Source organism: Triticum dicoccoides, chromosome 2A (genome assembly GCF_002162155.2).
Source record: "Triticum dicoccoides isolate Atlit2015 ecotype Zavitan chromosome 2A, WEW_v2.0, whole genome shotgun sequence".
Taxonomy (NCBI): Eukaryota; Viridiplantae; Streptophyta; class Magnoliopsida; order Poales; family Poaceae; genus Triticum; species Triticum dicoccoides.
Genome location: NC_041382.1, coordinates 34,068,007 through 34,082,369, shown reverse-complemented (window position 1 = coordinate 34,082,369; position 14,363 = coordinate 34,068,007). Strand labels below are relative to the sequence as shown.

The 14,363-nt window shown below is 46.1% G+C and overlaps 2 protein-coding genes across 2 annotated transcripts; one reads left to right on the top strand and one right to left on the bottom strand.

Moving 5' to 3' along the window:
• Positions 1–239: 239 nt before the first annotated feature.
• Positions 240–5,932, bottom strand: LOC119352964 (THO complex subunit 4D-like). The gene is made up of 7 exons (XM_037619547.1): positions 5,787–5,932; positions 4,102–4,311; positions 3,156–3,290; positions 2,996–3,064; positions 2,030–2,220; positions 1,347–1,394; positions 240–912 (listed from the first exon to the last, which is right to left on the bottom strand). The coding sequence occupies exons 2-7, from the start codon at positions 4,252–4,254 to the stop codon at positions 672–674; spliced, it is 837 nt and encodes a 278-aa protein (XP_037475444.1). The 5' UTR covers positions 4,255–4,311; positions 5,787–5,932; the 3' UTR covers positions 240–671.
• Positions 5,933–10,865: 4,933 nt separating this feature from the next.
• On the top strand, positions 10,866–13,701 carry LOC119358778 (cell division cycle protein 48 homolog). Its single transcript, XM_037625196.1, has 2 exons — positions 10,866–11,343; positions 11,463–13,701. Exons 1-2 carry the CDS (start codon positions 10,941–10,943, stop codon positions 13,433–13,435), a joined length of 2,376 nt encoding a protein of 791 aa, XP_037481093.1. The 5' UTR covers positions 10,866–10,940; the 3' UTR covers positions 13,436–13,701.
• Positions 13,702–14,363: the final 662 nt, after the last annotated feature.

Here is a 14,363-nt window from a genome sequence, read left to right as displayed (position 1 = left end):
GTTTATTGGCATCTCCTCTTCTTCAGTAAGGAAAAGTCTATGTTTCACTCATCGCCACCAAAATCAGAAAATGTAGCTGCCGGCGGTGCCTGATGTTTTATTTCACTTTAGCAGCTGAACCTCGTAACTTACCCATGCGTGCGCGCGTGTTCAAAAAATTTCCACTAAGCAATCTTTACTGCTGGTTCAACATGGGAAGAAAACCACAATCTTTACTCATTTGTTGTTCCCCTCGATAATAAAATGTAAGGCATTTTTTAAGCCATATGCAAAACCAAAAAAAAACCTTGCATTTTGGTACAGAGGTGCTTACCGACATGGCAGAACAGCTAAAGACAGATCGGAATAAGAACCGGCGTCATGCTGCCTATTTTGCAGCCACAGCAAAATAGAGAACAACTGCGCCGCAAAGGGACGTCAAAGACAACATCTAGACCACAAACTAGCCAAATTTGCAAAAGCCGGCATGCAATAGCTCGTTTGTTTCTTCTACTTTACACGACAATCTCTAGGGCAACAACATCTAAGAGCTTGCAAATTAAGAGGCTGAGTTGGTTTTGGAAACCAGAGCAGACAGATACATGGTTATCTGCTCCCAGTCTGATACATCCCATCCATCATGAGATAAATCTTGCACCCAACAGATAGCACAGCCACCGACTTGGCCGCAATCAGTCGGTCTTCATTGCCTCCGCATGATAGGATTCCAGGTCTTTGTCCAGGTCATCTGCGCTTTTCTCTGCCCCCTTCCTGCCCCGACCGCGGCCCCGGCCCCGGAACTGACCGCGGCCCCTGCCTCGGCCCTGGAACTGAGCCTGTGACGGAGCATAGCCCCTGCCTCCGCCTCGTCCCGCTTGGAAAGCACCACGTCCAGCTTGGAATGCACCACGATTCAACCTGGTGGTAGGATTACTGGAACGGCAGATTGAGAGTGAGAAAATTTAAAAAGATTAAAACCAAACACAACAATTCCTGTCTGTTTTGAGGGCATCAACTCAAAGAAACAACATGACTAAAATAGATACATACATCTGAAATAGCAATTTGTCCAATGGCACGGGCAACATGGCTGCTTCATGCTAGAAATTTAGTAACATGCATGATCTGAACCTTTTGTGTCATGTTTTTTTTCTTGAAAGAAAGAAAATGCTCACTAATCACAGTTGATCACGCAAGTTGAGAGCAGAATGTGTCAAAAGAAATTTATTCATAGGTCCTAGTATTGCTGGTAATAAACAGCTAACAATACAAACAACGACACAAGGATAAACTACACGAGCCAAATAATTGCTAGTAACAGACTGAATTGCCACATTAAAAGTCATCAAAATCATTAGAAGCTTTACCTCAAAGGCCTAGTGCTGGAACCACCACCACGCCGACCCGTTTCAGGCCTGAAATGTAACATTTGTTCAGATACAACAAAATAGTGTGGATATATGACCACATACACACACCAAAAATACTGCTAACTAAAAAAATATGTAAAAACATAGTTAACAACCGTTTGTAATGCAGGAGTTTAACAGGAAACAGTTCAAGTCCGATAGGATTCAATAAAAAATCTCATATTCCAAACAGGCTCTTACAACTTGGATCTGCTTACTGGCAAATGATTTGCACTTGTGGTAATCGAACTTCAGTAAATTTGACAACTACATGACTAAAATGCAGAAGTTGCTGATCAGACAAATAGAAGATGGCAGATTAGCATGAAATTGGTTGACAAACAAAAAAAGGAGAGGGGGGTTTCCACTGTGGGCAAGCAATTAGTGTTAAAAACATTGGACAAAGAAACAATGCATTGGCATAGGCTGAGGCTGAGGCAGAGCGGTGATCCAGCTGATGTTTTAAGTTACATACTAGAAGAGAAAACCAGCAAAAGTTCAGGCAACATAAGAACATCACTGAACTCGTCAAAGCAAAATATCCAACACGCCCATCGAACACACTTCTGGTGGCAGATGTATAGAACATTGAAAAAAAAATCATGAATGGTGAATTAGGCAAATTTGAAATTTTCACTCACGTCATAACAACCGTTCTCGTAGCTCTACCATTAGATGCCCCGACAACATTTATACGAGGTGTCATAGACAAACCCAGGTCACTTCCAATGACCTCAATCTTCATAGATTTTCCATCAAGCAGAACATTATTATAACGTTTCAATGCAGCAATTGCATCACTCCTCCTTGTAAATACCACCTCCGCTGTGCCCTTCAAAAAATAAAAATAAAAATAAAATAGTGAGTACAAAATGTTTCTAGATAAATAATAAATACAAACAAGTATTCAAGTAAACTTAATCTAAAACTATAAACTTATTGTCTTCACTAGCTAAAAAGATAAGGTATAGGCATGCATTCAACCATCTTTTGCACCCAAGGTAAAAATACGAGAAGAAACTAGCTAAATACTAGACCTATATTTCCTCTTGTATGTTAAGTCTCCCTCGTTAAAAGACGCACACCAATACAAGTGATGTCCAATAACAACAGCTACAAAGTAGGCTTTTAACTAAAAAAATAGAATAAGGATATGCAAACAAGAACTAATCCCAGCGGGGCGTTTACCTCGCCAACACTTAGATCCAGCTCTACCCAAATTTCTTTGGTTCACCCCAACATTACCCACTTGTTTGACTTGCCCTTTCCTTATCCAAATGATACCAAATGCAAGATAATAGATTTTCTAACAAGTTGTCATCGCTAACATATAATTAAGCTGTGAATATATATTCATCTAGAGCAAACAGAAACTGCTGAAGGGACAACGCAAAAAGGTTTCAATATCCTCTGAAAGCAACTCAACATATATGTATCATTTTTACTCTCCATATAGTATTAAAATGGTGAACTTTTCATTCAAGGTGAAGTAAAAAAAATAAGTCACTTTGAGTTTTCATATAGAACATATGATGCATAGAAATTTCTTAAAAAGTATGCTAAATATGCTCAAGACTTCAAGCTGAAATGCCAAAAGAGTTACGAACATTTTGGCGACCATAACCATCAAAGTGAACAGCAAAGCGTTTCAAATGACCAACTTCTGAAAACAGCTCCTGAAAGGCAAATTAAAAATAGGTTAGTGTAATAGTTAATATATAGCAATCTAGGACTGGTAAATTCAGGCTGTCTACTTGCTTCACCAACCTTTATATCCTCATTGGAAACACGATAGTCCAAGTTTGAAATGTACAATTTTGTACCAGTTTCGATTCCACTAGCCGCCATACTATCACTAAATAGATCAGGTCTCCAGGTCATGTCTTTGGTTCTGCTAAAAGACTGCAAAATGCCAAATGACCAGCATGTGAGGAAACATGTCTGTCATAGAAGAAGGCCACCTCAAACTTTTGAGATGATCATGATAACTATTAGGAACCACTTGGAATATGCATCAACCATTGTGTAGCAACAAGCTACTGAAGAACAGCCAAGCTATGAAATACTGCATAAAGCTAATGATTGAGAGGAAAAGAGTTCCAACAATATCACATATTTCGAAAGCCAAATATATAAATGGCTTAAGCTCTTCCTCGGGAGACAGCCCAGAAGCACACCACTGGAGTACAGTCCAGAACTGTCTGAGGAGCAGCACATTGCAGTTCCAATAACCATTAGTGTCTCATGTACCATACACATCGAATCATGGAACTCCATAAAGTTTCAAACATAGCAACAAGATCAGCAGAGACTCTTGCTTCAGTGCCACATTAACCAGACACATAAAATTGCAAGGATTGCATGAATTTTCTTTTTCATGTATTTCCCCCTTCATGTGTTTGATGAACAGGTGGTATCCTTCAAAGTATCCGTTAGATGTATTCACCACAGTTACTTCTGTCACCCATAAATGAAAGCTTGGCGGTGCTCTACCCAACAAAGTATTCATCAGAATACCAAAGTTAATTCTGCCCCTCCACATGATCAATGAGATGCTCTAGCCAACAAAGGCCCCATTAACAGTAAACAACACTGTTACTACTGCTCCTCCATATAAAGATCTCAGGGATGCTCTCCACTCTCATCATTCAGTTTTCTGCTTTATTCAGGAATCTGACCATGAACAAAAATGAAGTGACAGGTTTGGCCTTGCCTTAGCAATAATGCGTGCAGATGGTCGAGCGTTAATCCCAAGTGGTCCTCGAGGAGGAAACCCTGATCTCCCACGCATGGCATATCCACCTCGTCCTCCTCCTTGAAAACGCTCACTACCCCTATCTCCACCTCTTCTTGCATAAAATGACATCCTGAGTTGTTTCAGTCTACAGCAGATAAGACAAGTCTTGAACAATACAATGACAATCTGCAAAACAGATAATAGCTTCAAGAGTTAGAGATGAACATTGCTCTATAATCCAAACCCATAAGAAACTAAACAAGCATGTAAGTTGTAACAGAAGATGAATTTACAATGCTGCCAACTGTAAGGGGGGAAATGCAGATAACATGCCTGCTCCATTAAAATACATCCATATGTATACATAAATAACAAAAGTAAAACTTATCAAGCAGCAAATGCAAATAAAAAAAGGACAACAAGCAGAAAATGCAAATAAGAGAAGGCAAACAAGTAGCAAATGCAGTTATTAAAACAAGAATAAAGAAAGCGTTGGGCGTTAATTTTGCATTTTGCCACCGCCTAGTGCTTATATCGCCTAAGTGCACGCCTACACGATTAAGCGCTAGGCATTTTGTTGTCCCCAAGCACCTAGGCACACTTAAGCGCACGCCTAGGAGCATTTTTTTATACTGATAAAAAAAAGAACGACCTGCATCAAAAGGATTATACTAATCGTAATAAATACTTCGGTAGAAAGATCCAATCCAAAGAAATCTCCAGAGTTTGGTGCCAATCATAAACAAATGATAGCCAACCTGGCACTATCAAGACAATGCACTAATGAATTATTCATGCATCTTAGTATCTTTACTAATAATACTATTCCAATGTTTACAGAGGAAAACATTTGTTTACAGAGGGAGTATACTATTTACAACTTACTACAACATTAAATCTGGTAGGATTTCTAAAGCTATCACAGATTTCTGTAGGCAGGGTTAGATCACACTGTGCATAAGCAATGCTTGGAAAGAACTTGTGAGCAGATAATTCCCCGGTCAGGACACACTATTTGGGAATCACCATTTTTGAGTATCCAGGAAAAACGAATTCAACCCACCAACAGCGTGTCCGAACTGACAAGAACCAGGAGGTTGTACACAAATGTCTTACTGTAGATCCTAACCCTGACTCCAGGGTTCCGGTGTCAGCGTCAGTGTGCGTGGGTTTGTAACCGATCTGAATTATCAATGAAGAAATAAGTTATCAGTGTCCTCCTCTCTGTCATCTTCCTCCCAAATCTTCTCTCTTCTGACCCCTGCTGTTCTTCGCCAGATCCGCTACACCAAACCCAATCAAATCATAGGCTAGGCCATGACATACATCAATCCCCTCCTATCTGCATCTAGAATTTAACCCACGAGCGCACAGGCATAAGCGGATGCTGCGGCTCAGTGGCAAGCTACTGCACAACCCAGCAAGCCACGAATTGCAACCTAAATCCGCCGCACTCCCTCGCCCAGCAATGTTCGAACTGTCAATCCCAGCGGACACTGCCCGACCAAAGCGGATCGAACAAGGAAACAACACGAGCACCGGGTGAGTCGAGCTAGGGGGCTGGGGTTTCGCTCGAATCAAAACCCTAGCTAGACCCTCGTCCAGTGGCGGCGGACGGAAGAAAATTAGAGGTTGCGCGGACGGGTATGGCCTGTACGCACCTGTGCTGCCGCCGACGCTTGTGCCGCACCGGTGCTGCTGCCGCCGTCGCCGTCAACCGTCGCCGCTGCTGCCTGGCGGCGCTGGCTGTCTCTTGGGGGAGTCGGGAGGAATTGGTCTCTCTGTTCGCTCGTCAGCTCCAGGCTGAAGCTAGCGTTGGTCCAGTCCAGCCACGGTCAGCTCACGGCCCAAATAATATCGGCCTTACCGGGCCCTTCCTGCCACGGTGCAACCCATTTTCCGGGGATGGTTTCTTCGAAATCACTATTATTAAGGGTACCGTGTTTCTCAAAAAAAAATCTACGTATTATTAAGGGTACCTCTGGTAAAGGTCACTCACACCTTGTATAGCATTTTTTTTCTAAATACGGTACAATTAAGTCACTCATATACATGAGCATACACTCACCCCTACGAACGCCTGTACACACACTTCTCTAGCGTTGACAAATGGCACATCATAGGTGAGACACTTATTGCCTTCTCTTAAACGGCATGCCCGAATCACAAATTGTTGTCATCATTGTGTTTTGGCGTTTAGATCTTTGAAACTAAATCCTATATTAATAAATTTGGATGATTTCTTCTGAAAATAGAAGCAAAAAATGGAACCCAGAAAAGCACGAAAACAGGGGGAAACAAAAATTGAATAGAAACTAAAACAAGAAACCGGAAGCACAACCATGCTCCACACGAAAACAATTTTTGTGTTTTTTTTTACTTTTCTGAAAACACAATTATGCTTCACCGTGAAGCACAACTGTGTTTTTCACTTTCGAGAAGCACAACTTTCTGAGCACAGCTATGCTTTTTTCACTTTTCGAGAAGTACATGTGAGATTTGTCGTGTAGCATAGCTATGCTATGCCTTTCACTTTTCAAGAAGCATAGTTTGAAGCACAACTGTCCGCTACAGGAAGCCCTAGAGGGTACCCGTTGATTAGTTGCCTCGGATTTCTTTCTTGGTAGTTTTTGATGTACTGGACTAGATTCTTTTCCTCCTTCGAGAGGTATTCATCAAGGAAATCAGAGAAGTTCTAAACTTGTATTCCAATGCCTCGGATCAAAGAGTAAATTTGGAGAAATTTTCTGTATTCTTTAGCAAGGGTTGTCCCAATGACTTGAAGGCTGAAGTGAAGCAAGTTTTAGAGGTACAATCAGTAGCACTTATTGAATAAAAAATACCTCGATATGCCTACAGAGGTGTGAAGATCGAAGAATGGTGTATTCAGGTATGTGAAGGATCGATTGTGGAAAAGAATAAAAGGGTGATTGAACAATTATTTTCTGTGCCTGGAAAGGGGGTTCTTACAAAAATCAGTAGCACAAGCTTTGCCCACATAAGCTATGGGGTGCTTCAAACTTCCTAGGGGGCTTGTGTGAACACACTGACTCCGAGTTGAGAAAGTTTTGGTGGGGAACCAAGGAAGGTAAAAGGAAAACAACTTGGATTTCACGGAAGGAAACCAAAGTATTTGGGAGGAATGTGGTTTAGGAAAATTGAGTTGTTTAACTTGGCGTTATTGGCAAACAAGGATGGAGAATTCTTCAGGAAATCAAATTATCTAAAAGCTCAGATCCTTAAGGTTGCATATTTTTCCAATACGGATTTCTTGAATCCATAATTGGGGCTGCGACCATCATAGATGTGGAGATCAATCCTAGATGGAAGAGATATCTTGAAACAAAGACTAATAAAGGAGAATTGGGGGGAGAGAAACCACTCACATCTAGAACGACAATTGGTTACTAAGGGATAACATGATGAGGCCTTTTGCACTAGTAAAAGAGGATTGCCCAACTAGGGTATGTGAATTAACTCACCAAGCATCTAGGGCATGAAATATGGAGATGTTGCAGTACCATCTTCTCCTTGTTGATGTGGAGGTAGAACGTCAAATTCCGCTACCATTGACCAACATGGAGGACTGTTGGGCGTGGACAGTGGAGAAATTTGGGACCTTTTTGGTATGCACTGCATACTGTCATAGGCATAACAAAAGAGAAGCTTGGCTTGATGGCAGCTCTTGAAGTTCTAGTACGAAGAAGGAGGAGATAGCTTGGACAAAACTTGGAGACATAAGATCCCGGGCAAGACAAAGGTCGCGTGGAGGCCGGCAAGGCAAAGTCTGTCTACAACCGATGTTTTGTACCACATAAATATGTCTACCAAAAATAAGTGTATGTTCTGTGAAGAGAGGATTCTTGGAGGCATTCTTTGTACCACAGAAAAATGTCTACCAAAAATGATGTGATAACAAGAAGCCAACTAGGTTCGTCAGATAACTGTAATGCATTGACAAGTGAAAAGGAGATCAATACTAGAGAAACTAACGTAGCATAGATCAAAGTTGGTGTGTGATAATCTATGTAGGTTTTTTTAGAACTTGTCAACACTAAACAGATGTATCTGAGTTAGTCTAATAATATATTCAAGTAGGAAAGAGACCTCTGAACAGAAAACGAGTTATCTCGGAAGGAAGATGATGTTGTAGGTGTGCATGATTAATCTTCTTTGATAGCTTATGAACATAAGCTAAAGGTATGCACTATTCGTCTTTATGAAATTTTATTATACTTGCGTTATATGTTTTTATTTGACCTTTTGCAGTTTAATCTACAATAATCATTTATTTTGTATTTTGAATGTCTCTGTAATGCATTAGATGGCTGTCATATGAACCTATACAAGCGGGATTAGCATGCTCATGTAAATTGACACATTGTACTCATATGTCATCATTAGAATCTAAAAGTGCCAACTGATAATGGAAGAACTCCTCTTATTGCATAATAAAGCAAAGAAACCATTTGATACAACCACACTGAGCAAGCGCCCAGCCTCTGCATAACAAGATGCACACAGACAACACATCTAGACAAAAAGAAAAATAAACCATTTTACAGGAAAAAGGGGGGAAACTAAGGAAGTATTATCTGAAACTACACCGTCACCCATGGTTGAAGAAAACCTCTATGCCCGTAAGCTTCGGCCAAGTAGACACCATGGAAAATAGGTCTCTATCACCCGGTATCTTTAGAATAGACCAAGTACGGAGCCGGTATGTACATGCGTGAATAACTAGCACGAGAGTTGAAACAAATTTTTTTAGTTAAAAACCACATCATTCCTAGAATGCCACAGAGTCCAACACGAGCCCCCCCCCCCCAACAACAAATATGTGAATGGAACTTTTTGTCAATACCCCTCAACTAGTTGGCAATCATATTATGTGCGCTACTGGATGGTTAGATGTTTGAAGCTATATGGCCTATGGACCATACCAAACAAGTATGCTTACGTTCAAAGAATGTGTGTTTAATGGACTCGTTACGAGGACAAAAGGCACAACGCTTACTACCTTTCTAGTTTCAACAAGCGAGGTTGTCCCTAGTCAAGACTATCCCTTGATGCATGAACCATAGGAATATCTGAGACACAGTTTTAGCTTCCACAGTTTTTATTATCCACATATACATCAGTGTGAGCCATCATCATGTATAACAATTTTATGTCAAACTTTCCATTCTATTGTGAGTTTCATTTGAAAATGCCACGCTCATTAGACAACTCGATGGGCTCCAAGTGTCATTCCATGTTGCAAGGTGGGATGTCAATAAACCCTACGGAAAGAAACATGCTCGGTTTGTCCCAAGACATGTGCCATTAAAAAATGGTTATTCATAGGCCTATTGTAATAAAGAGTTGCAATTGAAAACCCCAACTAATATAAGAGTGAACTTTAGAGGAGGTTTTTGTATATGGGCCAGAGACGGTTTCCCGTTCCGCATCTAAGCATGTGTCATTAATATTTGTAGTATTAGAGGCGGATGCATAACCGCATGTAATGATTTCACACTACAAGCGGTTTCCAAAGGCAAACGACCTCCAATACTTTGAACACTAGAGATGTAACTTTTCTTTTAGAACCACCTCCAATTCACGAACATTTCATGCGGTTTCTGGAACATAACTTTCTGCATTTCCATATACGAGGTGGAATTTTGGTTTTTCTTTCGGCCAACACTCATAATACAACAACTATTTCCATTTCGAAGGTGGAAGTCTAGATTTTTGTTGCGGCTTGCTCTCATATACACTCACAAAATTTCACAGTACATCCATATTCATCTCATAATTGCATTGCATTGCATTTCATACATTCATATATGTCCAAATCAGAAGTTGCAGATTTCACATTCTAGTCAGTGCTTCAACTCAATGGGAATGGCTTGGGGTGGTGAGTTCAGTAAAGATCTTAGCTTCTCGGATTGGAGGCGAAAATCGGTGACACAATCACACATGTAATACACATAAGTTTGTGCAAGGGATGAGGTAGGTATTGAATATCATTTTAATAAATGCAGACAAGTTCAAATAGATGGTGAACTTACAGATGTTGCAGTGCGCTTCCGACTAATCTTTTTGCGCAGTGCACATAAATTATAAATTAGAGTCACGTGACCGATGATCAATTTGCCCCAACTCCCCGTGCGCTTCTCCTATCAGGGCGACATATGCCACATGATCAGACAAAGGTGAAGGCATACGCATGTCCAGTTGGAAAGGAGGCGAGAATGCAATGACACCAGTGGGGCGAGAAGGTGACGACGGAGCAGGAGCCTGGACGATGGACTTCATGAGGGGTTCGAGGAAGGACCATACCGCCCGATCGGGGGAAGTTGTAAATATGCATCAGTTGCAGGACCAGGGAGATAGAAAGACCATCTCTCTCTCTCTCGCACACACACACACACTCTGTATGTTCCTTAATTAAGCGGAGCGTACACGTCAGTGATTTGCTTACGTGGCACGCACACAAGTAAGCTATGGTACCATGGGAAAAAGAGAGAGAGAGAGAGTAAGCTATGGTAAGTATAGCCGTGGAGCAATTTCCATGCAGACTTCAATCAGAAAAGGAAAAAAATGAGTCCCCGGACGTGACAGTAACCGACAATGCAAGCTGAACTCAGGTCGGTCGATTCCGTGGCGGCCACGTACGTCGGTTCCCGCTCGCTATATATACCCCCACCGCGACGCCGTGAAGCCTCCATCCAGAACCCCGGCGGCCAGCCATCGACTCGATCCAGCCGATTCGCTCGATCTCCGATCAGATCGGCCGAGGAAGCTTGATCGATCGATCGCCGCTGCCGCCAATGGAGCCCAAGAAGGACTACAGCACGGCGATCCTGGAGCGCAAGAAGGCGCCGAACCGGCTGGTGGTGGACGACGCCGAGGGCGGGGTCGCCGTCGACAGCTCGACGGTGGCGCTGAGCCCCGGCACCATGGACGCGCTCGACCTCTTCAACGGCGACGTGGTGGCGCTCCGCGGCAAGCGCCGCCGCGAGACCGTCTGCTACGCCGCCAAGGACGCGTCGTGTCCCGACGGCCTGGCGCGCGTCAACCGCGTCGTCCGCGGCAACCTGCGCCTCCGCCTCGGCGACCTCGTCACCGTCGTCCCCTGCCCCGGCGTCAAGGACGCCGCCCGCGTCGCCATCTCCCCCTTCGAGGACTCCGTCGACGGCATCAGCGGCAACCTCTTCGACGCCTACGTCAAGCGTAAGTCCTCTCTCTAGTAACCGTCGTCAACCATTTCTTGAGCTGTCGATTGATTCTTGCGTCTTCTTGAGCTGTTGATTGATTCTTTCTGCTCTGCGCGTGGATGGATGGATTTGCAGCCTACTTCATTGGCGCGCGGCGGCCGGTGCGCAAGGGCGACCGGTTCGTGGTGCACGGCCACATGCACGCCGTGGAGTTCAAGGTGGTCGACACGGACCCCGACGAGTGCGTCATCGTGGCGGCCGGCACGCAGGTCTTCTGCGACGACGCCAGCCCGGTCAAGCGGGAGGACGAGGAGAGGCTCGACGGCCCGGGCTACGACGACGTCGGCGGCGTCCGCAAGCAGCTCGCGCAGATCCGGGAGCTGGTCGAGCTGCCGCTGCGCCACCCCAAGCTCTTCAAGACGCTGGGCGTGAAGCCGCCCAAGGGGATCCTGCTCTACGGCCCGCCCGGCACCGGCAAGACGCTGCTGGCGCGCGCCATCGCGGCCGAGTCGGGCGCCAACTTCGTGGTCGTCAACGGGCCGGAGATCATGTCCATGATGGCCGGCCAGAGCGAGGACAACCTGCGCGAGGTGTTCGCCGAGGCCGAGGCCCAGGCGCCGTCCATCATCTTCATGGACGAGATCGACGCCATCGCGCCCAACCGCGAGAAGACGCACGGCGAGGTGGAGCGCCGCGTCGTGTCCCAGCTGCTCACGCTCATGGACGGCCTCCGCCCGCGCGCGCAGGTCATGGTCATCGGCGCCACCAACCGCCCCAACAGCCTCGACCCCGCGCTCCGGCGCTTCGGCCGCTTCGACAAGGAGATCGACATCGGCGTGCCCGACGAGGTCGGCCGCCTCGAGATCCTCCGCATCCACTCCAAGGACATGCCCCTCTCGGACGACGTCGACCTGGAGCGCATCGGCAAGGACACGCACGGCTTCGTCGGCGCCGACCTCGCCGCGCTCTGCTCGGAGGCGGCCTTCCAGTGCATCCGCCAGAAGATGGACGTGATCGACCTCGAGGCGGACACCATCGACGTGGAGGTGCTCAACTCCATGTCGGTGATCATGGACGACCTGGTGCACGCCAAGGAGGTGACCAAGCCGTCGGCGCTGCGGGAGACGGGGCTGGTGGAGGTCCCCAAGGTGTCGTGGGAGGACGTGGGCGGCCTGGAGGACGTCAAGCGGGAGCTCCAGGAGACGGTGCAGTACCCGGTGGAGCACCCGGAGATGTTCGAGTTCTTCGGCATGGAGCCGTCGCGGGGCGTGCTCTTCTACGGCCCGCCGGGCTGCGGCAAGACGCTGCTGGCCAAGGCCATCGCCAGGGAGTGCAAGGCCAACTGCATCAGCGTCAAGGGCCCGGAGCTGCTCACCATGTGGTTCGGCGAGAGCGAGTCGAACGTCCGCGACCTGTTCGACAAGGCGCGCCAGTCGGCGCCCTGCGTCCTCTTCTTCGACGAGCTGGACTCGATCGCCGTCAAGCGCGGCAACAGCGTGGGCGACGCGGGCGGCACGTCGGACCGGGTGCTGAACCAGCTGCTCACGGAGATGGACGGGATCAACGCCAAGAAGACGGTGTTCGTGATCGGGGCCACCAACCGGCCGGACATCATCGACCCGGCGCTGCTCCGGCCGGGGCGGCTCGACCAGCTCATCTACATCCCGCTCCCCGACGAGGCGTCGCGGCTGCAGATCTTCAAGTCGTGCCTGCGCCGGTCCCCGCTGTCCAGGCGCGTCAACCTCCCGGACCTGGCCCGCTCCACGGCAGGGTTCAGCGGCGCCGACATCACGGAGATCTGCCAGCGCGCGTGCAAGCTGGCGGTGCGCGACGTCATCCAGAGGAGCTCGCTCGTCGGCAAGGCCGCGGCCATGGCCGGCGCCGAGATCACCCGGAAGCACTTCCTGGGGGGCATGGAGCACGCGAGGCGGAGCGTCAGCGACCTGGACGTGCTCAAGTACGAGTACTTTGCTCGCAAGTTCAAGCAGGGCGGGAGCTTCGAGGAGGAGGCGCCGCAGCCGCAGGTAGCAGGCCCGCCGCAGGGGCATTTGGAGCGCAAGGCCGCGGAGGACGTCGACGCTTCCATGGACGAGGATTCGCTCTACTGAGGCAAAACATCTAGGATTTGTAATTGGGAGCACCTAGAACTCAGCTAGCTGAGATTTATCTATGGTCTCATTCACATGACATCATCATATATTTTGGCTAGACTTTTTTTCCTTTCCCCACGATTTGCACATGCCGTGTTGTTTTTTGGGGCTTGGCCTTTTTATGTCTCCTGTCGCTCATGCTAAAGCAAACATACGAATTCATAAGGGAAGCGCATACGTCTTAGTGGGCTCGCCTGCACAACATATTTTTAGTTACCATAACACAGTTGTGAAGAGCGTTTCCTTTGTTGTTTTTTCAGTTTTGACCCAGTTTAGCAGTAATCACCACAATGATGCCTCTGGCGCACAAGATCTATCCCAGACTTGTCCATACATTTTTTTGTTAAAAATCCATCATTTTTTAATTTTAAATTGATGGAGCACAAGATCTATCCCAGACTTGTCCCATACATTATTATTTTTTGCTAAAAATCCATCTTTTTAAATTTTTAATTGATGGAGCTTGCAGTTGCGACCCGACTTCAAACTTGCACTTGCGCCCCTCTTTTAGTACTTGCAGTTGCGCCCCACTAGCAAATTTGCAGTTGTAACCCGACTTTGAAAATTAGCGGTTGCGATCCGACTTCAAAACTTGTACTTGCACCTCTCTTTTAATACTTGCCATTGCGGCCCCACTTGAATAGTCAGTCGCGATCCGACTTTGGAAACTTGTAGTTGCGACACGACTTTGGAACTTGCAATTTTGACCCGACTTTGGAAACTTGCATTTGCGACCCGACTTTGGAAACTTGCAGTTGTGACCCGACTTTGGAAACTTGCAGTTGCAACCCGACTTTGAATATTTGCAGTTGCGACCCGACTTTGAATACTTGCAGTTGCGACCCGACTTTGGAAACTTGCAGTTGCAACCCGACATTGAATATTT

Excerpts from the sequence above, each read along its gene's own strand:
- LOC119352964 (XM_037619547.1), bottom strand. The coding sequence starts at position 4,254 with ATGTCATTTTATGCAAGAAGAGGTGGAGATAGGGGTAGTGAGCGTTTT. Across the intron at positions 3,065-3,155 it reads TTTCCAATGAGGATATAAAG|GAGCTGTTTTCAGAAGTTGG; the intron begins GTTGGTGAAGCA and ends TTTGCCTTTCAG. Across the intron at positions 913-1,346 it reads TCCAGCACTAGGCCTTTGAG|TAATCCTACCACCAGGTTGA; the intron begins GTAAAGCTTCTA and ends CTGCCGTTCCAG.
- LOC119358778 (XM_037625196.1), top strand. The coding sequence starts at position 10,941 with ATGGAGCCCAAGAAGGACTACAGCACGGCGATCCTGGAGCGCAAGAAG. Across the intron at positions 11,344-11,462 it reads CTTCGACGCCTACGTCAAGC|CCTACTTCATTGGCGCGCGG; the intron begins GTAAGTCCTCTC and ends ATGGATTTGCAG.